Source organism: Mesocricetus auratus, unplaced genomic scaffold, assembly GCF_017639785.1.
Source record: "Mesocricetus auratus isolate SY011 unplaced genomic scaffold, BCM_Maur_2.0 Super-Scaffold_100018, whole genome shotgun sequence".
Lineage (NCBI taxonomy): Eukaryota > Metazoa > Chordata > Mammalia > Rodentia > Cricetidae > Mesocricetus > Mesocricetus auratus.
Genome location: NW_024429199.1, coordinates 11157451 through 11183502, shown reverse-complemented (window position 1 = coordinate 11183502; position 26052 = coordinate 11157451). Strand labels below are relative to the sequence as shown.

The 26052-nt window shown below is 39.3% G+C and overlaps 1 protein-coding gene and 1 long non-coding RNA gene across 3 annotated transcripts in view; one reads left to right on the top strand and one right to left on the bottom strand.

Annotated features, from left to right (window-relative positions):
* Man1a1 (mannosidase alpha class 1A member 1) overlaps positions 1 to 26052 on the top strand; it is a 173281-nt gene that overhangs the window by 44647 nt on the left and 102582 nt on the right. The window contains exons 4-5 of the mRNA XM_005073303.4: positions 6090 to 6205; positions 17969 to 18049. Coding sequence (XP_005073360.2) covers positions 6090 to 6205; positions 17969 to 18049 — 197 coding nt within the window. The remainder of the gene's footprint in view (positions 1 to 6089; positions 6206 to 17968; positions 18050 to 26052) is intronic.
* LOC110341482 lies at positions 1095 to 14301 on the bottom strand. 2 transcript variants are annotated; one of them, XR_002383437.2, is made up of 3 exons: positions 14045 to 14301; positions 5374 to 5469; positions 1095 to 1252 (listed from the first exon to the last, which is right to left on the bottom strand). It is a non-coding gene; the product is annotated as an uncharacterized LOC110341482 (long non-coding RNA). The 2 variants fall into 2 exon arrangements; XR_002383438.2 differs by lacking the exon at positions 1095 to 1252 and adding an exon at positions 2336 to 2526.

Genomic DNA, 26052 nt, shown 5'->3' with positions numbered 1-26052 from the left:
ACTCTGGGTTTTTATGCTAGTGTCTTTTTCTCTAAGTTCCCTGAACTTACTGATAGACAAAAGGCTTGTGGGTCTCTGTGATTCTCCAGGCCCTCCATGTTGCTAGGAAACTTGAACCCCTGCTGGAACTGCAGAAAGATTGCATGTAATGTGTCTTCTAGAAAGAACACCAGCTCTGTGTCAGAGAGACCCATGTAACTATAAAACAAAGTGATGCCCAGGGCTGACTTCCAGGGATGGAGTACACAGCAGGGTTTTAAGGTCTGGGGTGACTCCTGTAGAAGAGTATTTGGTTACCTGCATTAAAGGCTTCCTGCTACATAAAAGTTCTGTCTCTATAGATAAACTTGCTGAAGCCACGGACCGTGGTGATCCCTTCTGTAACTCAGTTTGGGCTGTCTGTAGTTTTCCACTGTTTGTTTTGTGGAAGTCAAGGCAAGCCAGCTATCTGCTTCATAGCAACACTCTGATTGGTACTGTTTGTATTAATAATGTTCCTGTTACGGAAAGAAGGAAACCACCAGCAATGTTTGATGGATTCCTCTGAACAAAGACGTCCTCAGAGACACCTCCTGGGCTCAGTCTCTTTCCAACACTCAAAACTTTAACTATAAGTAATGGGGCAAAGGAAAAGAAGTAACTCTGTGGCCGCCGAACTCAGCAGCACAACTTTCCATACTGTAACAGAACATCTTAAGTGGTACCAACCAGTTCATGTAACAAGTAACAATTTCTGGTGACACTTACGGAGCAATTATTGTATAGTGCCACCCTGCCACATATCATTCCACTTCATTTTATGTGCACTTTTGGTGAGAAAAGAGGATGAAACACAGAGAACTTTCTCAGATAGTTACCTATGCACTGGCACAGCGGGACAGGAAGTCCAGTGTGACCGACACCATGTTCCTAATCCCGGTGCCCTGCTCTTCCGTCTTAGGGACTTTCATCAATTTAGCTCCAGTTCTGTCACTGGTGTTGAAGGAGATAATCCAAGTCATTGCAAGAGTTAATAGTGCAGTGCAGCCAGCATGCATATAAACAGTGAATTCTCAAAGCGTGAGGTGGTTTGGTAGACACCAAGAGTACCTGGAGCCACTGGGATCCCATGCAGGGAGGAGGGCCTTGCATGGAAGAGTGGACTGCTCTGTCTCCGTGATGATTCAGTTCAGAGACAGGGAACTTAAGACGGGAGTGAGTGCCTGCAGCAGAAGTGACTTCAGATACAGCTGCAGTCGTCTCTCTCAGGACTCTGTGACAAGGTCCCAAGAAAGAGCAGAGGTACAAGTTTAAGAGAGAAACTGGAATTTCATGGTAAGTCAGACGTCCTTCCCTGATTAATGTTTACTATTATAACTTTTATTAGAAACCTGAATCTGGCCAGGCAGTGGTGGCACACACCTTTAATACCAGCACTCGGGAGGCAGAGGCAGGTGGATCTCTGTGAGTTCGAGGCCGGGCTGGACCGACAGCCTCCAAAACAATACAGAGAAACCTTGTCTCATAAAAACCAAAAAAAAAAAAAAAAAAAACCTGAATCTGAGCTGGCAGATGGCCAGTGCTCTGGCTGCTCTAGGAAAGGGCCTATGTTTGATTCCCAGCACCCACATGACAGCTCACAGTTGTCTATTAACTCTAGTTCCAGAAGATCTGATGTCTCCTTCTGACCTCCACAGTCACTGCACATATGTGGTTCACAAACACACACGAAGGCAAACCACCTATACACACAAAATAAATAATAAGTTAATCTTTAGACGTAATTACCCTATTTTCCTTTCCTCATAGTGACGGTTGATCAGATAACTCAGTTTTGTGTTCATTTGTCATAATCTTCATTGAATAGATCTCTGTTAATAGATCAGTTGTCTTAATAATAAACTTTAAAAACATCTTGAGTATTTTTGTTTCTACAGTTTTCACTGGATTTATCAGTAAAAACACTTTATGAACCAGATAAGCACCTATTCTTTACAAAAGGCCTCAAATATTAATATAGCAAAATTGACTGTTAATCAAATGGAATCTATTTCCATTTTCAAATTAGAATAGGCTATGGAAGATTTTTTGTACAATAAAATCAACACCAGGGACTTACTGCAAAAATTAAAAGTCCTTATTTATGAAAATGAGGAAACCTTTTAATTGCCTTCTTTGGACACATCTGAGCCAAGTTCTTTGTCTTCAAGTACCTGTGTGTTCTTTCAGCAAACCATAGAAGAAAGGAATATTTCTTTTCCTTTCCCCCTAGTTTTTTGGAGTGGTTATTCAGGGGCTTATTCAGAATTTGGACCCCCAGAGCAGCCTGTTTTTCAGGAGGCAATCTGCTCTGTGAACCTCATTTTTGCCAGTCATTGGCATCCAAGGAGCCCTTCAACACTGATGCTTCCTCTGATGGCTGTTTCTTTCCAGTTACTTGAAAGTCACCTGTTTGCTCAGGAAAGGAAAACAGGCTCCTTCCTTAACCTAAAACAATGCTAATGAACATGAGAAGTGACCTCGAGGAGTTGCCACCTCCCAGTTCCACTGTAAAAGAAAAAAAGAAGAAAAAAAAATCAGAGCTGGTGTTTTGACAGAATTGGTCCTCAAAGAGAACCATTTGTGTTTGATCAGTTATATTCAGTATAAAGTATAACAACAACAAAAAACAGCTCTTTTTTTTCAGTTTTCTTTTTTCATTAAATTTTTTTTATTTTTATGTTTAAATTTAGATTAGAAATATGGTGGGTCCACAAGTCAGTTCCAGGTCCCTCTCCTTTTCCCTCCCCTCCTCCCGTGCCCTCCCCGCAACTCCCCCATTATCCCCTCATTTCCCCAGGGAGGGTGAGGCCCTCCATGGGGTTGTCCATAGTCGGTCATTTCATCCAGGCCAGGGCCTAGATCCTCCCCACAAGGGTTCAGGATGAGAACTCATCTCACATTGTTGGATGGGAGTCCAAAGTCCATGTGTATACTCGGGATGTATACTGATCTACTGCCCAAGTCTCAATAGATTACCTAGGCCTCCTCACTGACACCCCCATTCAGGGGGTCTTGATCAGTCCCATGTTGGATTCCCAGGCATCAGCCTGGGATTCAAGAGTTAACCCTTGTCAGGTCAGCTGTTTCTGGGATTAAACCAGCCCAGTCTTAACTCCTTTGGTCATCAGTCCTCCCTCTCTGTTACTGGCTTTCTTGAGTTCAGTCCAGTGGCATAACTGGAGGCTGGCATGTAGAAGACTGCAGGTCGATCCATGTTTATCGCCATGCACAAAACTTAAATCCAAATGGATCAAAGACCTCAACATAAATCCAGCCACACTGAACCTCTTAGAAGAGAAAGTGTGTGGTACCCTTGAACGAATTGGTAGAGGAGACAGCTTCCTGAACATAACACCAGTAGCACAGACAGTGAGATCAACAATTAATAAATGGGACCTCCTGAAACTGAGAAGCTTCTGTAAGGCAAAGGACACAGTCAGCAAGACAAAAAGGCAGCCCACAGAATGGGAAAAGATATTCACCAACCCCACATATGACAGAGGGTTGATCTCCAAAATTTACAAAGAACTCAAGAAGCAAGTCTCCAAAACACCAAAGAATCCAATTAAAAAGTGGGCTGCAGAACTAAATAGAGAATTTTCAATAGAGGAGTCTAAAATGGCTGAGAGGCACTTGAGAAAGTGCTCAACATCCTTAGCCATCCGGGAAATGCAAATCAAAACAACTCTGAGATACCATCTCACTCCTGTCAGAATGGCTAAAATCAAAAACACCAATGACAATTTATGCTGGAGAGGATGTGGTGAAAGGGGAACACTCCTCCTTTGCTGGTGGGAGTGCCAACTGGTTCACCCACTTTGGAAATCAGTATGGAGATTCCTCAGAAAAATGGGAATAAACCTACCACAAGACCCAGCAACTCCACTCTTAGGCATATATCCAAAAGATGCCCATTCATACAACAAGGATGTCTGTTCCACTATGTTCATAGCAGCGTTATTTGTAATAGCCAGAACTTGGAAGCAACCTAGATGCCCCTCAACTGAAGAATGGATAGAGAAAGTGTGGTACATTTACAAAATGGAGTACTATTCAGCAGAAAAAACAATGGAATCCTGAGATTTGCAGGCAAATGGATGACACTAGAAGAAACCATCTTGAGTGAGGTAACGCAGTCACAAAAAGAGAAACATGGCATGTACTCTCTCATATATGTATTTTAGACATAGATCTGGGGAGTGCCAGCCTACAATCCCATGGCCAGAGAGTCTGGGAAACAGAAACTTCATTCAGTGGCTGATGGAAGAAGAGGCAGACTCCCATGGCTAAGTACTGAGCTGAACTCCAAAAACAGCTCTTAATGACTGAGAAATTAGAAACCAGTGATGATATGAATCTGTTATCATGTTTCAAAGTGTGACCTGAAAACATTCCCTTTAGTGTTTCCCTTGATTCCATAGCTTTGTAAACACACACACACACACACACACACACACACACCCCTGTATTTTAAGAACATTGGATTAGGATCAAGTGTGACACTAAAAGTTTTCTATCTTTCATGTGTTTACCATTATGTAAGATTTAAATTTAGTCTGTTTTAGAAAGTTAAGTATTTTAATATTCTACTACTGCTGGTTTCCTAATGATAGCTTCGCAGCTTGTTACTTGAACAGTGAGTGCATTGAAGTGTGTTCCATTTTTATTTATGGATTTGCACTGAATAAATGTAGTACTCAGACTTTCAACAGCCACTGATTGAACATCATTGCGGCAGTCATAAAGGGCACCATGGAGAATGTGGAATGAACAAAACATAATCTCTCTCCTTTAAGGAGGTTTGTAGACTAGAGATGACAGAACGTAATGGGTGCCTGAGACGTGTAAAATCTACATGCAGAGCGAGCTCAGAGGAAATATATGGAACCTGGGTCTGGGTGGACAAGAGAAGGGCGTTGGGATGAGCCAACATTATAGATGGCAGGGATTTCATGTCAGAGTACAGAACACCTCCTACTTACCTGTGCTTTTTTTTTTCTGGATTTTTATCACCTGTGGCCAACAGCGGTCTGAAATACTGAGGAAGATTCTAAAAATAAGAATCCTTATGCTTCAAATGGTATACAATCCCGCAAAACATCCTGAAATTGTAACCACCTCCAGCTTTGTCCTAGCCTGGATGGGACGCATCCCAGTGTCCACACTATGTGTTAACTACCTGTCAGTCATTTGGTAGCTGTTTTGCTTCATCTCTGTTGGCATTTTATTCTTTGTGTCCACGTCACCCTATTTTACTAATGGTTGAAAAGCACAAGGGTACCATGCTGACAATTCGAGTGTGCCAAAGAGAAGTCAATAAAGTATTTCATTTAACAATAGAAATAAAAGTACCTGATATTCAGCTTAATGTGGAAATGGAGCAGGAAATTTGTGTGCTGAGGTCGCTAAGAGCTGTTATAGTCAAGATGAGTCTTCTGTCCAATGGAACTGGGAAGAAAGAAAAAAAGAAATCTGCGTTAGTTTTGTTGTCCCACATCGAACTGCAAAAGTTATGGCCAAAGTGCTTGAGTGTTAAAATGGAAAAGGCATTAAATGTATTTATGCTTAGGAAAAACGTGGTATATGTGAGGGTCAGTACTATCTGCTACTGCAGATATCTCCCAGTGTTCTTGGAACATATTGTCTGCAGATAAAGGGTGACTATGGCAATGAGTTAAAAGAGCTACCATGGTGATAATTGTACATCCAGCAAATTTCACACAGGTGCACTCCAGTGCAATTACACAAAAATTAATGACAACTGCCCCTTTGCTTCAGGCTTAGTCATTCCTCTTTATTCTAGAGAAGGCATTCACAAATGATGTTTCTAAGAGGTTTAGTTTTCCCAACTTGGAACAAATGTTAAAGATTGGTGTTCATAGCCTATAGCCTATGAAAATTTTGGTTTGCTATGCTGTATTTTTACATTTTATTTTTCTGAAGGAAATTAATGCTCTATACAGTATTATGGTTTGTTAATGAGATGAGAATTACTCTTAGTTTTTTCTAGCTGGGGTCAATTTGTATATATCTCAAGAATATTGAGAGATGTTTTTGGGATTTTTCAGGCAACATCAAAGGAGCAACAATAGTAGATGCCCTGGATACACTTTTTATTATGGGAATGAAGACTGAATTTCAAGAAGCTAAATCATGGATTAAAAAATACTTAGATTTTAATGTGGTAAGTTAAATTGAAATTACAAATTGAGACCTTAAGTTTTAGCCTATCCATATCCTATATTGGGTGCATTCATTATAATCTGGGCCAGTAGAAACAATTTCAACTGTTTTATGTATGTATGTGTGTATGGATAATGCCATTGGCTGTAATTCCTCTAGGGTTTCCACCTTCTTTTCTTCCTTTAGTTTTGAGATAGGGTCAGTAGCTACCTAGGACTTGCCACCTAGCCTAGGCTGGCTAGCCTGAAAACCCAAGGATCTGCCTGTTCCCAGCTCTCCAGCACTGGGGTTACACGCACATGCCACCACGCGTAGGTTTTTATTTTGTTTTGTTTTTGACCTGGGTTCTGGGGATAAACTCAGGTACCCCTTCTTGACAAGCATGCACTTTGCTGAATGACCTCTACAGTGCCAAATGATGCAACTTTAAATAGTAAAGACATTCTCTTGCTCTATCCTTCTCAGGTATTGTACATGCATATGTCCTTTTTGTCAAATTAATGGTATGTCAAAAGAAATAAAGTAGCCTACATTGTCCAATCTTCCTGTTCAAAATACCACAACAAGCCTACAGAAGGGTGCTGAAGCCTATAAGGCTTATTCCATAGCATATCGCTGGCCATATGTTGGAGCTGTAACTCTGTCACAAGGGCCATGTCCCAGATACTTAATCTCAACATTGTACAAGGCATATAGCATTGTCAGCTACTATCACTTCACTGAGACTTCCAACTTTGTTGCTCATGTATTCCTATTAGTAAAAGAAAAAAGAAAAACATCACCTGCATTGAGATCTGTGTGCATGAATAACAGTCTTCAGCTTTAGGTATATGTGCATTCTTGGCAGATAACCTGAGACCCAGTGTGCTCTGAGGGAACCGTGCAATAGAGGGAGACAGCTCCAGTGTTCGATGAACACGGTTATGGAGAACTGTGTCTCCTTGGCTCTAACTAGACAATCATTGTTTTGACCCATAAGGGTGTTGACAAGGAACTTATTCTAAAAAAAGGAAGCATGTTATCCCTGAGGAAGAGGGTGCCGCTGCCCACCCTGTTGTATGGTCACTCTTCTGTTCCCGTGGAGAGTGGACACCAAAGTTAGCCAGTGTGTTAAAGTGTACAGCAAGCCTTTACCCATCACTTTAAAACATATACAAAATAATAAGTTTTAATAGTGTGTCCCTCCTCCTTTGATTAATTGCTATCCATGCTACATTTAGAAGGTCTTATGGACAGACTGAAGGTTATGACAACTGACTCTAGACTAGGAGAGAGACAATATTCCGACACTACGGAACATTGGAGATGTTTAATTTTTAATTTTTTAGATTTATTTATTTTCATGTGTATAAATGCCTTACTTACACATATATATGCTTATGTACCATGCATGTGCCTGGTGCCCAGGGATGGTCAAAGAAGGAGTTGGATCCCTTGGAACTAGAGTTCCAGATGGTTGTGACTCATAATGTGGGAGGGAGGAACTAATGCTGGGGTCTCTACAAAAACAAGTGCTCTTAATTGTGTAGCCACTATTCAGCCACAAGCTCTTTCATTTTAAATGTAGAGAAATATGACTATGAAAGGCTGCTGGTTCAACTTTACAGAGCTGTTAGACGGGATGTTATGTGGCAGTTCTGATAATACTACTAGAACCAAACATGAAAACTTAAAAGTAGAAAATTTATTTCCTTAGTAATACATAGTAAAAGTAAGTCGTGTTTTCTTGCTGACTTTTGCTAGACATCAAATTCAGGGCCTTGCATATGCTTGGCAAGCACACTGAACTGTAGTCCAGTTGTCTTAACAATGCTTATTAGTAGGAATGAATCTGGCTAGCAACCCCACATGCTCATCTTTCAGCAATAGGTGCTGTCTCTTCCACACCTAGACCTTTAATGACGCTAGACCTATGCGCAGTCCCAGGTCCATCTTCTGATTCTTGGGTTGATCCATTGGATACATACCTTGTTGTCAGAAACCCTCCTAAATCCCACAATACTGCTTTGCTCTCATGATGAGTGGTATCCTGAGCTCTGAACTTGACGGGAAGAGCCTTGGAGGGTAGCACTGTTTTAGTTTTCAGAACTCAGTACAGTGGCCTCCCAAGGTAATAGACAAAATGTCACCATAGTGAAAGTTTGATTGGCTGGCCTCAGGCCACTAATTAGTGAAAAGAGTATTTCTGTGGGCCACCAGAACCCCTGAGAAGGCAAAGCGAATCTAAATAGGGACTATAAACCAAAATAGAAGCCAAGAAAAATGTGTCACTTGGCCTCTTTGCTCACAGAGTAAAGGAGTTAAGCTATTATTAAATATTTATTAAGATGTTGACTTTTAAGCATTTAAGTTTACTCCAAGCACACATTTTAGTACTATTGATAATCAGACTATGCTTTTCAAAACATACTTCTAAAAATTGTAGCCATGTGTCCTGAATTTCTGTTCATTATCCTCTCTCTCTCTCTCTCTCTCACTCTCTCTCTCTCTCTCTCTCTCTCTCTCTCTCTCTCTCTCTCTCTCTCTCTCTCTCTGTGTGTGGGGGTGTGGGTGTGTGTGGGTGTGTGTTGTGGTATGTATTGTATATGTGTGGAGAGACACACAACACACATGAGAAGCTACAGCAGGACACTGGGTGTCTTCCTTTATCCATTCCCGCCAATTGCCTTGAGACAGGGTCTCTCATTGGATTGGAAGCTGGCCATTTTGGTTAGGCTGCCTGACAGTAAACTCCTGTGACTGTGACCCCACCCTAGCCTACCCACTTCTACACTCTGCTAACATGTGTGTGCATCCATGCTCAGCTTTTTATATGTGTGCTTCAGATTTGAACTCACATCCTCATGTTTGCAAAGCAAGTACACTTACCCACTAAGCCATCTCCCTAGCCTTATACTATTCATAGCAAGAGAAGACTAGAATTTTTTACTGTGCCTGTTTCCATCAACAAATATTACCATATTTCCCCATAAGACATGTATTATCAGGTTGAAAGTATAGCTCAGTTGGTAGAGTACTCACAAAGTCCTATGTTCAGTCTCCAGCACCATATAAAAACTGGGTATGGTGGCACATGCCTGCTAATCCTAGCACTCAGGAGACAGAGGCAGGAGGGTTAGAATTTCCAGGCCAGTCTTGGGTATATACAAAGTTCAAGTCAGCTTGGGCTATATGAGACCTTTTTGTTTTAACACATATGTCAATAATATCGAGTTACAGCTTCTCATATTAAAAAGAGTAGTTCATAATTTCAAGAAGAGTATATAGGTTTGGTTTTACGGGGGAGGGGAAAGGGTTGGGGTTTTTTTTTTTTTTGTTGGTTTGTTTTTTGTTTTTTGTTTTTCAAGACAGTTGTTCTTTGTATAACAGCAAGTTCCTGGCTGTCCTAGAACTTGCTTTGTAGGCAAGGCCAGCCTTTGTAGATTCTCCTGCCTGTGTCTCCCAAGCGCTGGGATTAAAGGTGTGCACCACAAACACACAGCTAGGTATATGTTTTGTTTTGTTTTGTTTTTCTTCTTTTCCCTGCATGATACAGTTCTTTACCTCGGTGTTTTCTAGTTAGTTTTATAAAACACATGTGAGAATTTATCTTACATTTTCACACTCAATACAGAGCTTCAAGTGATGTTTCAGTGACTGCTTGGTTTTCCTTCAAAAAACATGGAGAATTTATTTTTGCATTCGTGTTAGAGGGGGAACAATAAACCTTACCTAAAATAGAACAAATGTATTTCATTTTTAAGGATAACATGTAATATTGTAGCCTAGAGGACATATCATTGCCTGCATTTAAATTAACACCTTTTCCTTATAAAGTATTTAAACTGAAAGTCCAAGGATTTATTGTGTTGTTGTTATTGCTTATTTTGACATGTAATGCATATAAGTGTATCCAATGCTACTGCAAGGGAAGAAGACATAGAACTGAGATAGAAACACTATTCTTGGGGGTTTAGTTCTAGAGTTCCTAAGTGTAAATAAGTCCTGCAGTTGAGAGTAAATTTGTGTGCATGCAGAATACTGTTTATATCACTTAAAATTTACTTCAGCAAGTGCTTTCCAATGGGTTTGCACTGCCATTCACAAAATCCTAACAAGTTGATTCATTTGGTAGCACAAAATCCAAGTGTCTTTTATGACTGTTTTTAAATGAGTCATCAGGGGTTAATGCGATTTAGGGAGTAAGAGCTGGGGCCCCACCTCATCCTCAGGTGTACAGATGAGATGGAAAATGTTTAGTGGCCTCTGATGATCTTCCTGATTTCAATTCAGTGTAAGCCTAGGATTAAAAAAAATCTAGACTCTTATTTATTCATTACCCATTCATTCATATGCTAATTATTTACCAAGCTCTTCCTGAGGGTCAGTGCTTCAGGGGTTTCTCTAGAAGGAGAAAAGGACTCCTTAGCTGAAGCTGGGTCATGGGAGGAAAATGAGGAGAAAGGGGAGACAGGCAGGGGAGCTGTAAGAGGTTAGCACCTGGTGATGGCTGATTGATTGATTGATTGATGCTGATTTTGCATAGGTACTCGTATTTCTTTACTTTTATAGATGAAGAGTGGTGGTATTTACTTTCATAGGTGAATGTAGTTAATTCATTTTCCCAAGGTTATGCAGCAAACGGAAGCTATGGTGAACAAGGTCTACCTAATTCATTCACCCTGTTTATCAGTGGTGAGGAAATACAAAGAATTGAGAAATCCATACACATCCTAAGAATCTGAGTCTCGGACTTAGATATGTAATCTTCATATCACTGTGCTTATTAGATTCTGCCATGTAGTAAGAATTAAATCAATGCCTGTGAAACAGAGCAGCTGTCTCTCTTGTCCTAGTTCCTGGCTAAGTGTGGGAGACTGCGTTGGAAGGACTGCCCACGGAATACAGTGGTAGCTTGTGCTAAGTCATTTTTATATAGCTGGAATGTAAGTACGGGTGATCTACACGGCATTAAGCTACCCACACGAAGGTTTGTGGTGGCTCCTGTCACAGGAACATGCTAAAGTAAGAAAAATGGCACAGTTCCTGCATGAGTGCTACTCAATTCAATTGTGAGCTCTCATATTGCCACTTTGAAAAAACATACTGTATTAACTAGAAGTACTGAAAATTATCTTTAGTAACAAATTTTATAGAACCTGTAGAAAATTTTTCCTTACACGAAGTCTCTGAACACGAATGCTAGATAAAAGCTGTCCTTACAATGTCGTTCAGAACTGCAGCTACATAGTACTTGGTGTGGGAGCTGGGGCTTTCTTGGCTAAAGACAAGAATAGAGTAGATTAGCTTGCTCCAGACACTGACATGGATGCTGGTGAAGGTCAGCCAAGTGCCATGTGATGTAATGATTCCCACACATTTTACATGACAGAGGTGCTGGTGGCAAGGTAACTTTTGTTTTTAAATGTAAAGATCTACACTCTAAACATGCTCCTAGGTTTCCGCTTTAAATATGCATGCCAAACAAGCTGTGGAGAGTCCTCTGGGAAAGATGTGTGTCCCCTTTAACCCCAATGCTGTGTGTTCCCACATGCCTGCATGAATGCTTGGCTACCTGCCCCACAGTTCCATGCTGTGAAGCATGAAAGAAGTGACATTTGCCTTAACTTTACTCCTAGGAAAGGTTTGTTTTAAAGCAGAATTACATCCTGATTGGTGCAGATCACTAATTTTCCTGTTGAACGGACTCATGGGGTGTTTACCATTTGATGCTTGGGGTGCCTGGCTAAGGGTACCTGGTCAGGGGTAATTATTTAGGTCATGACCTTAATAAGAACTTGACTCTCTAGTAGTGATTACTGATAGATTTGAGCTGCTACTTGGATCCTTTCTGGGCCTTCATAGCAAGACGAGCCTATTAACACATGCAGCACGTTTACCTGTCTGTCTTTGTAGCTTTAAGAGTTTAAACAATGTTAACAGTCTTGAGAAATGTATTCTATTTATGAAGCTAAGAGCTTCAAGGACACACAGTGAGGAACAGTAGACACTACTGCAATTTACGTTTCCCATATACTCTTAATCCATGAAGTGTGAAGCAACAGATATTCTGAAGTAGCTTTCTTTCTTTTTTTGAAGTAGCATTCTTTAAGAAGGCATAATTACTAGTAAACACAGACCAGACACACAGGCAATTCCTTTAGCTAGAGGCCTTGCAAGGTTTTCTGAACAAAGCAGTGTTACCATGTATGTGGGCACCTTAGCATTACTCCTGGACATAATTACTACAATGGATTGTAGTGAAGAAATTATTAGTCACGGTCATTGCACTGATTTGCAGTGTAACAGCTAATACTGAATCTTATGTGTTTGTTGAGTGTCATACTAGAAAAGGAACCCCGTTCTTACTGATATCTGTGTATGAGTTGGTTGTTGGTAAAAGAAGAGTTTCTGAGTTTAGGGATCAAATGTTCTCTTCCAAAAGATCGTTTCAACTTAATGAAAATACTGTGCTGTGTAGAATCCTAATAGTTAAAGTTTGAACAAGCTTTATTATAAACAGCTCTCTTATGCCCTGCAGACTCAAGGAAATAAATTACCTTCTCAAAGGAAGCTTATGGCTTTGTAGTTTCTCAGGCAAATGGTAGCTGGGCCTAGCTTGCTCTAGAACTATCATATCTTTTTATTCTCCTGGTCAAGCTTGTAATTTCATTTATTGGGCTCTATTAAATATCATGCTATGGGTAATTCTGATGCTTAAGTTGCTTATAAAAATGAAACCAAACTCTAATTTCTTGGGCTCTTCAAAATGCTGTCTTGCCTAGTGAGAGTCTCTCACATGCTCATTTTAAAGAGTACTGAGGGGTTCACTTAATTTGTCACCAAATTGTTATTAGTCTTCACAGCCATGGGTTCCTGATCTGTTGACTAGAATGAAACTTTTCCCAGCACAGCTATGGGGAAAGATATTAATTTAAGGATTAGGAGAGGAGAACATATTACCCCCCAAATTTAGCAATCTTTGTCAATTTATCTCATAGTCGTAGATGTCTTATATATTGGTGAAGAAAAAGTAAGATAATTCATGAAGTTGAGATGGAACTTAATGGACTAAGGGACTAGGTACTGACCTAGTCATAGTTACCATTACCATGATGGAACAGCATGGCCCAAAGCAACTTGGGAGGTAAGGCTTACAAATCTTTAGTCACAGTCCAATGAGGGAGGCCATGGCAGGAAGGCAAACTGGGCAGGAACCTGGAGTGAGGAGCCAACGCAGAGGCTGTAGAGGGGTGCTGCTTTCTGGCTTGCTCCTCCTGGCTTACTAAATCTGCTTTCTTATAGAACCCAAAACCACTACTTCAGGCACCACCCACAATAGGCTGGACCTCCTAGTCAGTCACTAATTAAGAAATTCCTACAGGCTTGCCTACAGCTTGATCTTATGGAGACAGTTTCTCAACTGAGGTTCCCTCCTCTTGAGTTATTCTAGCCTGTGTCAAGTCGGCATAAAACTAGCCCTCATCAACTTGACACACAAATATATCACTGTTAAGTCACAACCTTTCTTGTTCATCCTCAAGATCACATATCATTATCAACATTACAATGTAACATTCAAATTTTTGAAAGACCCACAGACTAAAATTTTAAATACTCAAAACTATAGTCATTTAAAAAATATCTAGTGTCTACTGAAACCCAAAATGTCTATAAAATTCCAGTATCTCTTTAAAAGTCCAAAGTCTCTCAAATGTGAGCTTTGGTAGAATGGAAAATGCATTAAATACTTTGTTACTTCAAGAGGGAAAAAGTCAGAGCACAGTTGCAATCTAAATAAAACCAAACCAAACTCCAACAATGTAAATAATTCAATGTCCAATATCCAGGTTCCACTCACCGCCTCTGGTCTCCTACAAAGTGCTGGGATCACTTCTCTGGCTCTACTCTCTACAACCCACACAGATTGTCTCCTAAGTTCAGGCTGGCTCCACTCCAAGGCTGCTGCTTTTCTTGGTGGCCATCCCATAGTACTGGTATCTCCAAAATGCTGGGGTCTCTTGCTGCAGCTGGGCTGAACTTTTACTCAATAGCATTTCCTGGGCTCTCTTAAAGTACCCCAACCTGCCACACAGTGCCAAGCCTCAGCTGCTCTCCTTGACCCTTTCATGCCTTCAAAACCAGTACCACCTGGGTGACCTTTACGCTAGTGAGTATGGCTGCCAGCACAAGGTACAATCTTGACCGCCTTTGGAACACAGCTTCTTTGTGATAACTCTGAGGAAACACTTCCCAGAAGATTGCACCCCTGCAATGCCAGTCTCTTTTTAATCACGGCTAATTTCTCAGCTCCAGCTGGCCAGAGTTGATTATTCCGGCAAAGCAAAGGTTTCACGTTAGTGGTTCTGGTATCTTTAGCCAGTTCTTCAACACCAGCTAACAAGAACCACAGATTCTTAATTCAAAATAAGCAACAGCCCAGTAGAGTCTTTAATTGACTCTCAAAATTCCCTCTGGAATTTAACAAACCAGGCCTCCATCATCTGCAATTCTCTCAATGCTCATCTTCCAACTTCCCATAAAACAGCTCACCAAGCTTTGAGTACTCAATGGATTTTTTAGCCCCCAAGTTCCAAAGTCCTTCCACAGTCCTCCCCAAAACAATATGGTCATGTCCGTCACAGCAATACCCCACTATCTTGGTACCAATTTCTTTCTTAGGGTTACTATTGCTGTGATGAAACACCATGACCAAGGGCAACTTGGTGAGAAAAAGGTTTATTTGGCTTATGTATCCTGGGTCACAGTCCACTGGGGGAAGCCCAGACAGAAGCTGACAATGGAATGCTGCTTACTGACTTGCTTCCAATGGCTTGCTCAGTTTGCATTCTTATAGACTCCAGGACTACTATTCCAGACTGGGTGAGTACTACCTACTAAGGGCTGGACCCTCTGCCATCAATCAGTGATTAAGAAAATGTGCTACAGACCTGCTTACAACCTGATTTTATGGAGGCATTTTCTCAGCTGAGGTTCCCTGCTTTCAAGTGACACTAGTGTGTGTCAAGTTGACATAAAACTATAAGTTTAATAAAATAGATGGTGTAATTGAATTTACATGAACATATCAGGAGGTGAGTACTTTAGGGCATAGAAAAAGTATGCCTTGGTTATGAGCCTCTCTTAGTACCTGTGCAGACTAGTTTTATGTCCACCGTAGACTGCTTATGGAAAGATTGCCATTTTTACTATGTTGATTCTACCTATCCAAGAGCATGGGAGATCTTTCCATTTTTTGGTATCTTCTTTCATTTCATTCTTTAAAGACTTATAGTTCTTTCTATACAGGTCTTTCACTTGTTTGGTTAGCATTACCCCATATTTTATGTTGTTTGTGGTTATTGTAAAAGGTGATGTTTCTCTGATTTCTTTCTCAGCCCCTTTAATGTCTGTATATAGTAGGGCTACCGATTTTTTTGAGTTAATCTTATATCCTGAGGCCGAAGGAATTTTAAATGGCTGTGTGTTCAGATGTAGTTCTAGTTTCCAAGCACAGAAAGATGATGACAGTTAAGAATTGTGATGCTGGATATTCTTGAGCAAGAGTTTCAAAGACAAGGACATCCTAATCACTAGGAACCTGCATGGCTTCAACGATCCAGACTTTGCCTTGAGCTCCCTAGATGATTCAGTCCCTGCAACTCAAATGTCATAGACACTGACCTTGAGCACTACCCTTTGCAAGGTTATCTTTCAGTATCTTCTAGCAGACCAAGATAAATAGAATGCAGGGTCTGGAATACACACAGAGCTGGATCAATAGCTGCTTGAGTAACTGCATCCAATAAGTGATTGATGTCTAGATTGAGATATATTTCTGATTTCAGTTGACATGACTCAGTCCCCAACCTTGCAATAATTTTTATCAGGTGTCTACAGAAAGGTCTTGACTATCCAAAGTTTTCATGGGAGGAATAGGGATAGCATATGTAATGAGCCCAAAGCCAGAATAAGGAAAGAAAAGCATCTCGGTGTGCTTCAATAAGTGAAACTAGGAGGACCTGATTTCTGGTTTTAAAGCTAAAATATATAAGTACAAACTGAGGCAAATATGATTTAAGGACTTAGAATCATTAGATTTTATTAGACATTATTTCTCTTAGATATGAGAGATAAATTGTGTGAGCCAAACTAAATTAATAAGTATTTCCCTGTTCTTTGTCAGATGTTGTATGGGCTGACAGCAGTGTTTAAATGATCCCCATTCAATGTGATACCCTTCCGTGATAAGATGCACAACATAGAGGGTATTTAATCAAAATAGTTAAGCTGCATATCACGAATAATCAGTACAGTTAAACAAACTCAGAGCATGGTTTAATCCAACTTTATCCAAAGGTTCTCTCTAACTTCTTAACTTCTTTTCATAAGCTTTCTTTTGCAGGAATTTTTAACTTATGTAGGAGCTTCCATTATTTGATCACTATATCCTCTGAGGGAGAACACGTAGGAACAAAATAATTTATGTCTTGTTTCTGAAAATGTTTTCTACAATGTAGACTCAGCCAGTTTGAGGATCTTGTCTTTTTTTCACTGCTGTGTTCATAGTACATAGGACTGGGCCTGCCACGTAGTAGTTACTCAATAAACAATCCCTAAAGATGGTAACTGTCTCAGATGATTTTCTAAGTTCGGCTGCCAGATGCTGGCTCCATACACTCTAGTTTGCTCCTAGCCCTTGTCTTCATCTGTGAGTGGTTTGGTATTGAACAGAAGTGACAGTTACTTAGTAGGCCCAATGAAGTATACCTTATATCTACTGGAGGTCATCTGTGCTAATAACCTAATTACAAGCTACAAGACAGATGAACTCAGAAGTCAAATATTATAGAATCATAAAACTATTGGCAGTAATTACTACTGACGCATCACAATTATTCGACCATTAATAATAAGACATGGTACATAGTCTGTGAGGTATCTGTAGAGGTCAGAATAGCCAAGTTTTGAACCATGAATAAGCACACTCCCATTCAAATCCAAATTCTATTGCTGTTGTGTGAACAAACTTCAAAAGGTTACATTAGTCACTGTAAGCCTGGCTTGTTTCTCCATCCGTAGACTGGGCATAGAGTAGTAATTAATCCCGAAGATCAGTCTGAAGGCTAAAAGAGGCCAAAGCCTCTGCTACATTGTAAATAATAAAAGTGAATTACTATTGATATTAATGAGAACCGTGCCAGCAATGACGACTCCCTTTATTATCGCCTTCATGCCAAGGTAGAATGTCATCTCAGGGCTGGGACTGTGGGAAAGCAAAGGCAGAGAGCAGCACTGGAACTCAAGCCCCTGGCTTTACATCCCATTAGCAATCTGTCCGTGCCGCTTTAACATAATGGGAAAAGATTGCTAGCCTCGTGTGGAGCTGGCAGCCACACCACAGTCTGATTGGCCTTTCAGGAAGAAAAAGCAGGCAAATGAGTGAAGTAAGGAGAACACAGAATGGGGAAAAAATAGTAATAAAAGCCCTCTTCCCATTGCATTTGTACAGATACAGAATATCAAGTATTGGGCCTGCTTCGCATACAAGACAAAGAATTCCAGTTTGTAGTCTTTTTATAATTTTACTTTGAGTCAAAATTATTTTTATCTGTCTAACCATATTTTGACACTATGTACAGGGGATTTTCTGTCTTGTCTGTAGGTGCCCCTGGGCAAGCATGCAGGTTTAAACAGATTTGAAATTACTATGGCTTATCATAGCATGTGCTGTCATTCCGTGTGCTATCATTATGTTTACACCTCCGTCATTTTCTTTCCATAGAATGCTGAGGTTTCTGTTTTTGAAGTAAATATACGCTTCGTCGGTGGACTGCTGTCAGCGTACTACTTGTCTGGGGAAGAGGTAAGTTGCAAATCGGTATAGAAAAGTGAATTATGAAATGTCTCCAAAATACCAAAATGGTATATGCCATTTGGGGCGTGGATTTAGGGAAAAAATCAACTCAATTTTCATGTCTAGTGCTCAGTTTTATGTCTCAAAATAAGCGTGAATTAAATAAGCAAGCTGGGGAAGTTTGGCAGTTCATATTGCCAGGTTAAGTTCAGACTTTAAAAAAGTGTGGTTCCATTCCACTATATATGCTATGATTAGGAGTACAAATTCCACATGTCTGCAGACATTTTAAAGATATTTAGAGTAATGGCAGGCCGATGGATGAGTTTTTGTCATGAAATTTATTTTAATGTTAGTATGTAAACTTAGTAAAACCTTTTTTGAGCGAAGAAAGCATGACAAATAAGATATGAAAATGACAGCACTTGTGAAATTGAGGGACTGCAGCTCCGAGCTTGCCAGCACACTGTCCTGCAGGCCAGTGAGAAAGGCTTTGTTCACTTCCTGAGTCAAGGGTTAATGAATTCTCTGCTGCTTGGGGTAAAGCAGAGAGTTCTAATTTCTTTTTTTTTTTTTTTGGTAGATTAAAGACTTTTGTATCATGCTCATAAAGGGCACTGTTGCTATTTGCTTGAAAGCATTTGGATAACTTTGTGAATTACGGGAAGCGTCCACCAAGACTTTTGGGAATGGACTCACCTGTAATACTGACAATGTTAAAAGCTGACATCAAGGAAAAACAGTCACATATTTCAACTGCATGCCAATCAGATTTACGTTAGCCTCAGCATTCTGGCTGGGGGAAGAGCAGATCCTAGCCTGTGTAGTATTTCATGTATTTCTGTGCTTCAAACAGATTTAAGCAGGGTAATAAATGTTTAATGAGACAGGCTGCTTGACTTTGCTCCTGTCTCCAAGGTGTTTTGCTACTCATAGCGACCGCATTCTTCTGCCCCCCCCCTTTGGATTTTATTCCTCCATATCTTTTTTTAAGTATGTAGATGGCCCCCATGTTCCCCTGTGTCATCCGGCCCTAAGCATCTGGGGAACAAAGCCCTGTGCTGTGTTATTCTCTTCCTCACTTTCCCCAGATTTTCCCCCTCTCCTATCATCTCTACAGTCCAGCTTAGCATCCCCAGGCCGGAGCGACTCTGTCTTTAAGAAGCAGGGATTAAATGGATGTTTCTCTAGTGAACAGGTCTCTAAGCATCCCAAGCCCAGATCTTCTCATGGTTTGAGAATTTACATGTAGTTGTCACAATGTGGAAAAAAAAGCAAAGACTACTCCCTTTTAACTATGAGTTTGATGGAGTTACGGGGAATGCAGAAAGGAATGAATGTATATTTCTTCCAAAAATGTGTCCTTTTTCATGAGATTTTTAGTTTCATTTACTGTTGCAAGGTTCTGTATGTGTATTTCTTTTTCTATGAATATTTGATATATCTGTATGTACTTATCTAAATGACATGTCCACATATGATGTCTTTTGTGGCCTTGTAAAATTTTTATTTAATTTTTTTCATTTTTTGAAATTATAAAATAATTGTGTCATCTCCCATTCCCTTTCCTCACTCTGAATTCTCCATTATATTCCTGCTTGTTCTCTTAGAAATTCATGACCTCTGTTTTCATTGTCACTATGTACATACATATGTGTGTGTAATTACTAAATATACACATATACATAAATATAACCTGTTCAGATTGTACAATGTTACTTGTATGTATATATTTTAGGCCCACCATTTGATAACCATCGAATATCCAGTTGGTGTATTCATTCCTGTAGAAGACCATTTCTTCCACTCTCAGCATTTCTCAGTTGCCTGGGTAGGGTTTAGCTTTTCCCTATCTACATTACAATGTCTACTAGTGTGGTCCTTGTGTAGCTCATGTTTAAGAATGCAGGTTGATTTAGACTTGTGGGTGTAGCTTCTGTCCTCTCTAAGAAACATAATATCACAGCAAACCCTGTTCTTCTGGCTCTTACAGTCTTCATGCCCCCACTTCTGCATAGACCTTGAGCCTTTGGGTACAGGAGTTGTTTTGTAGATGTATCATTTGGACTGGCTCCACAACTCTCCATTTTGATAGACTGTGGTTTTCTGGAATGGTCTTCCTCTGCTGCAAAGAGAAGTTCCTTTGATGAGGAGTGAGGGTTACATTTATTTATCTGTATGTATAAGAGCATATATTTAGAATGTTGTTAGGGATGATTCTGGTTTAGTGTAGTGACAGTTGTATGTTCTCTTCCAAGATCCAAGACTTCACTAGCTCTGGGTAGTTGACTAGGATTCCAGTATTAGGCATGATTTCCATCTTGATGAGTGGGTCTTTAAGTCCAGTTAGAGAACTATGGTTACTGCCAAGGTATGTAAACCACTACTGCACCCTTGGGGTTATTTGGCCATGTTGGTCATTGTTAATGATTCATAGGTATAGCAGCTGGGTAGGACTCTAGGTTGCTTCCCTCCTTTGGAAGCTTGCTTGGAGACTTCTGGTGCCAGGAAAACTAATCCTCAGAAGCTTGAGTCTTTCGAATCAATTCTAGCTCAGGGGCTCTGGGCCATGTGTCTGAAATGTGTGTTATCTTCAATAGAAACTTGCATTCCACCTCTTGGGGAATATTTGTTGTTCATGTACAGAAAAGGCATGATGATTTGTGCAAGGTAATTCTGTATCCTGCCACATTGTTGAATTTGTTTATTGTTTTTAGTAATTTTCTGTTGAGTTTTTTTAGAGGGGTGGAAGAGGGCAGGAGGGGTGGGAGGGGGAAGGAGAAGGTGGGATGGGGAGGGATGGGGAGATCTCTTATCTGCAATATCATGCCATCTGCAAATAGGGGATAGCATGACTTGTTTCCCTATTTGTGTCCCTTTAATTTCACTCTCTTGTCTAGTTCTTCAAGCACAATATTGAAAAGGAGTATCCTAGTAGACATCCCTGTCTCATTCCTGACTTTAGAATGAATGATTGTCTCATGTTTTCTCCATTTAAGATGATATTGGGTCTTAGGTTTCTCATATATAGCTTTTTATTGTGGTTGAGGTATGTTCTTTCTAGCCCTAATTTTCTAGGACTTTTATCATGAAGGCATGTCGGATATTATCTTCCTTCTACATATAAGCTATTTCTATTGAAATTGTCATGTATTTTTAAATAAAATCCTCTTATGTGGTTTATTACATTTATTAACTTGTTTATGTTGAACCATTCCTGCATTTCAGGGATAAAGCCAATGTAGAAATGGGTATGGAATATTTTTGATGTGTGTCTATTCTTTCTGTTTGCAAGTGTTTTATTAAGCAGTTATTTATTTATGTTCAGATGGGATATTGACTTATGGTTTCCTTTTTCATTATGTTTATCTGGTTTTAGTATCAGAATAGTACTGGCTTCATAGAAGGAACTTGTAACTGCTCTGTGTGTGTGTGTGTGTGTGTGTGTGTGTGTTTGTGTGTGTGTGTGTGTGTTTAGTTGTTTAAGGATGATTGGCTGCAGTATTTATTTTTAGGTGTGGTAGAATTATGATGTGAGTCCATCTGGTCCTGGACTTTATTTAGTTAGGATGAATTTTATTACTGTTTCGAGCTCCTCATTTATTATGGGTCAGCTTAGTTGGTTGACTTCTTCTTGGTTTAATTTTGGAGGTTTGGTTTGATCTAGAAATTCATCCATTTCTTTTAAATTTTCCAGTTTAATAGTAGAGTTTGTTCATTCATTCTTTCTTTCTTCTATTTTTATTCCCTTATAATATTCTGAAATTCTTTGGTGTCTGTTTCCCTGTTCATTCCTGATTCTGTTAATTTTGGACCCCTTTTTTTCTTTTGGTTCATTGTGTAAAGGATCTATTAATCTTCCTTATCTTCTCAAAGAACAAGTTCTTAGATTTATTGATTCTTAAAACTGTTTTTACTTCTCTTTCATTAATTTCTGCTCTGATTTTTATTATTTCTTGCTGCCAGTTGGGTTTCAGATTATTGGTTTTTTTTTTTTTTGGTTTTTCCAATTTGTTTAGTTACAACATCAAATTATTTATTTGTAATCTTTCTGATTTTTTAATATAAGTACTGCGACCTATAAAATTCCCCTTGTAAACCTGCTTTTCAGTGTGTCTCAGAGGGTTTATGTTGTATTTCATTTTCAGTTAGTGCCAGGAAACTTTTTCTTGATTTCTTCTTTGACCCATTCAGCATTTGGTAATGAGCTGCTTAATCCATGTGAGTTTGGGTGTTTACTAGAAAGTTGTCTGCTGTCAATTTTAAGTTTTATACTAGAAAGTTGTCTGCTGTCAATTTTAAGTTTGATCTAGTTGTGGTCAGATAGGATACATGAAGTCATCAGTCTTTTTAAATGTATACAGATTTGTTTTGTGTCCCAGAATGTGGTCTATTTTACAGAAATTCCCAGTATGCTACTGAGCAGAATGTATGTTCGAGTGAAATGTTCTGTAGATAGCTGTTAAGTTTCATGGATGTATGGTGTCCATTAATTCTGATGTTTCTCTGTTTATGTTTTATCCAGATGACCTATTTCATAAAGTGGACTATTAAAATCACTTTTAATGGATTCATGTTCATCTGTGTCTTTCAACCCAGTAGACTTTTTTTTAATGAAATTGGGTATACAGAGTTTGATGCATGTATGCTTATAATGTCTTCTTGGGTAACTATTCCTTTGACTAGGATGAAGTCTTGATCTTGCTGGTTTAGTTTGACATCTATTTTGTCAGCTATTAGGATAGTGATGCCTGTTTGTTTCCTGGTACTATTTGATGGGAGTACTTGTGTCCATCCTCTCACTGTAAGGCAGTGCTTACCTTCAAAGCTAAAGTGTGTTTCTTGTAGACAACAGATAGATGGATTTTTTTAACCATTCAGCCCACCTGTATCCCTTGAATGGAAGAACTAATGCCATAAATATTTAAAGTTATTATTGAAATGTGTGTGTTAATTGTTGTCATCATGTTGTTGATTTCTGGTATTATTGTTTATGTTCTTAGTGGTACTTTGTGTTTTAGTACTTGTGGTTTCATATTTCTTTTCATAGCCTCTTCACTATGCTCATTTCTCTCTTCAGCCCAAAATATTGATTCCTGCATTAACTTTAGAGGTTTGATTTGTAGGATGGACACACACACACACACACACACACACACACACACACACACACACATGCACGCACGCATGCACTCATGCACGCACACACAAACAAACAAAATATCTGGAAGGATTTTCTTTTTCCTTTTGCTGAGTAAGTTACTCTAGGTTAGTCATCCTGGTTTTTAGGACTTATAAGCAGTACTGCAGGCTCTTGCCTTTCAGAGTTTCCACTGAGAAATCGGCTGTTATATTAATGGTGTTCCTTTACCTGTGACTTGGTTGTGTTTGGTTTTCTTGTTTGCTTGCTTGCTTGTTTGTTTGTTTGTTGACTTGCAGAAGCTTTTGATACTTCCTGTTCATTCTGTGTAGGTTTTTAACAATAATACCCAGTAGAGATATTCTTTTCTGGTCTTCTGTATTTGAAGTTCTGTTTATGCTTCTTATATCTGTATGCATGTGACTTTCCTTAGTTTGGAGACGTTATCTTCTGTGATATTGCTGAAGATGTAGTCTGTGCCATTGACTTGAGATTATTCTCCCTCATCGATTCTATAACTTGAAGGTTTGGTCTTTTAATGGTATCCCACATTTCCTATATATTTTGCCTCCATTTTTATTTATTTTTCTTATATTCCTTGCTTATTTGGTCTAAATCCTCTACTTTATCTTCTGCTTGATTCAACCTACTTAAAAGAATTTCCTTTGAGTTTTCTAGTTGAATTATTGGGTTTTTCATTTCCAACTTCATTTCAATTTGAATGCCCTTCAGTGTTTCTCTTTATAGAATTCCATTTCAAGTACTGGTTTGTCTTTTGTGTTTACATCAAACTTATGTTTATATGTATTTGAGTCTCACTTAGGTATGTATTCTCCTTAAGTAAGTTCTTTCTCCTTTATTTCAATGACTTGTTTCTTTGTGTCTTCTATAAGCACCTTGAATTCTTTGATGAAGTTTATAATTGTTCTTTTAAATTCTATGTCCTAAGTTTGTTTACATGATTCTCATTTGGTGAAACTGTCTACAGGACTTCTGGATTTTATAGGGAGATACTGCTTTTATCTTTCATGTCATTTGTATTTTTGCAATGAGATTTGTACATGTGGGTTCATTTTATTAGCTCTGTGTCTGATATGGACAGAGTAAGTTGAGGGGACTGGGCTGGTGTATGATGTGTGAGTGTAGAGGTATATTTGGGGTTTGAGGATAGTTTGGGGATGACAGGATCAGGTAGATTCACAGGGTTAGGCCTGGATAAGTATATGCAGTTTCTGGGTTGGAGAGGTTGGCTATGGTGTGACAGGAGCCTGTGGTCAGAAGGAGGCATTGGGATCCTGGCAGAAGCCTAGAGCTTGGTTGCAGCACAGACAGGGGTAGCCAGACTTGGCTGGGCACTGGGTGTGGGACCCAAGCTACATATGGATGTAGCATGGCAGGAGCCTGTAGGTCAAGGGTGTTTTTCATGCTATACTTGGCTACCTTTAATAGTGAGAAGACATATTAACATATTTTTTTTCTTGAGTGTTCTATAAATACTGAGATTTAGGTCACTTCCAGTATTGCTGTTTTGATTAATATGGTAATAATCTTTCACAACATAATTAATCTCCAAAATGTGGTTGCCATATGAGAAGTAGTTAGTACTAAGTTGGCTGAACAGACCCCTCCCCTTCCTCTTCCTCCTAATTACCTTGTCACCTGACACTTGCTTTTTGTTTCTCCAATGCACTCAGGAGACTTGCCTACCAAGAATGTGACCAGGAATCATTATTTTACCCCAAGTTAGTTATTTGACTTTGTTTCAAGATGAAAACATATAGTTGTTACAAAGAAATATCACCAACATGGGTAAATTATTCATTGCTCAGTTTCATATACCTCTAAAGTTCTCTACATGCACATGTAGATCAAGGAATTCCCTAGAATTGCCTAGAAAAATCCATCCACATAAATTATGTCATTGAAGAGTTTCTGAGCAGCCATAATTTAGGGTTCTGATTTCATCACTGAGGGTTGGGAATATTTTGAAATTTACAGATCACCATCAGATAGATATATGTAACCCTACACTGACATCAACAAAAAATAATTCTGAGATTTATGTTGTGAAATTAGGGAAGCAGCAGCTCTAGTTGGCACTGCACTCCACGGAAGTAGTGGTTTCATTAGAAACATGAAACAGGAAGTGTGGGTGCTGGGGAACTCTAGGCTACCGCTGCGTGAGCTGAGGAAGCACCTTCAATAAACTGGTTATAGACACTTTCAGACATGAAGATAGCTTGTCATGATGTTAAGTCAACACTCAACATTTTTCGGAGTCTGTATAAGGAATTCCAACAACCACAATAATTATACACAGATAAGTAAAGATAAGATTAATAGTAAATAGGAGAATGATCTTTGTAAGAATAAAGGAACTGTGCATTGCTCTCTACTATTCTCCACAGTGGCAGTAAATATACAAGCATTTAGGATGCATTCACCAGAATCTTTGAGGTGCTAGGGTAAATCTATAATTTTATGTGTACTAAAAACTACATTCTATTTTTTGAAATTTCAATGTATAGAAATATCCTAATTTTTCTTTTCCCTTTTATTTTATACATTTAATTAAATATAAGCTTCCATTTTATAAACGTAACTTCTGCTAACACTAAAGTGGAATCATCTCCAGGAACAATTTTTTTGGAACTGATGCCAAGCAAAAATGATATGGGAAATTTACAAACACAGATGAATAAAGTAAATTTGAGAAAAGCATATCAAAATGAGTGTCTACATGTAGAAAAGGGTGGCTATGCATATTACATGTTATGGCAGGTGAGATGGCTTAGTGCACAGAGGAACTTACCACAACAGCCTAATGACCTCAGTTCAATCTTTGGTCCCGCATAAAGGTAGAAGGAGAAAA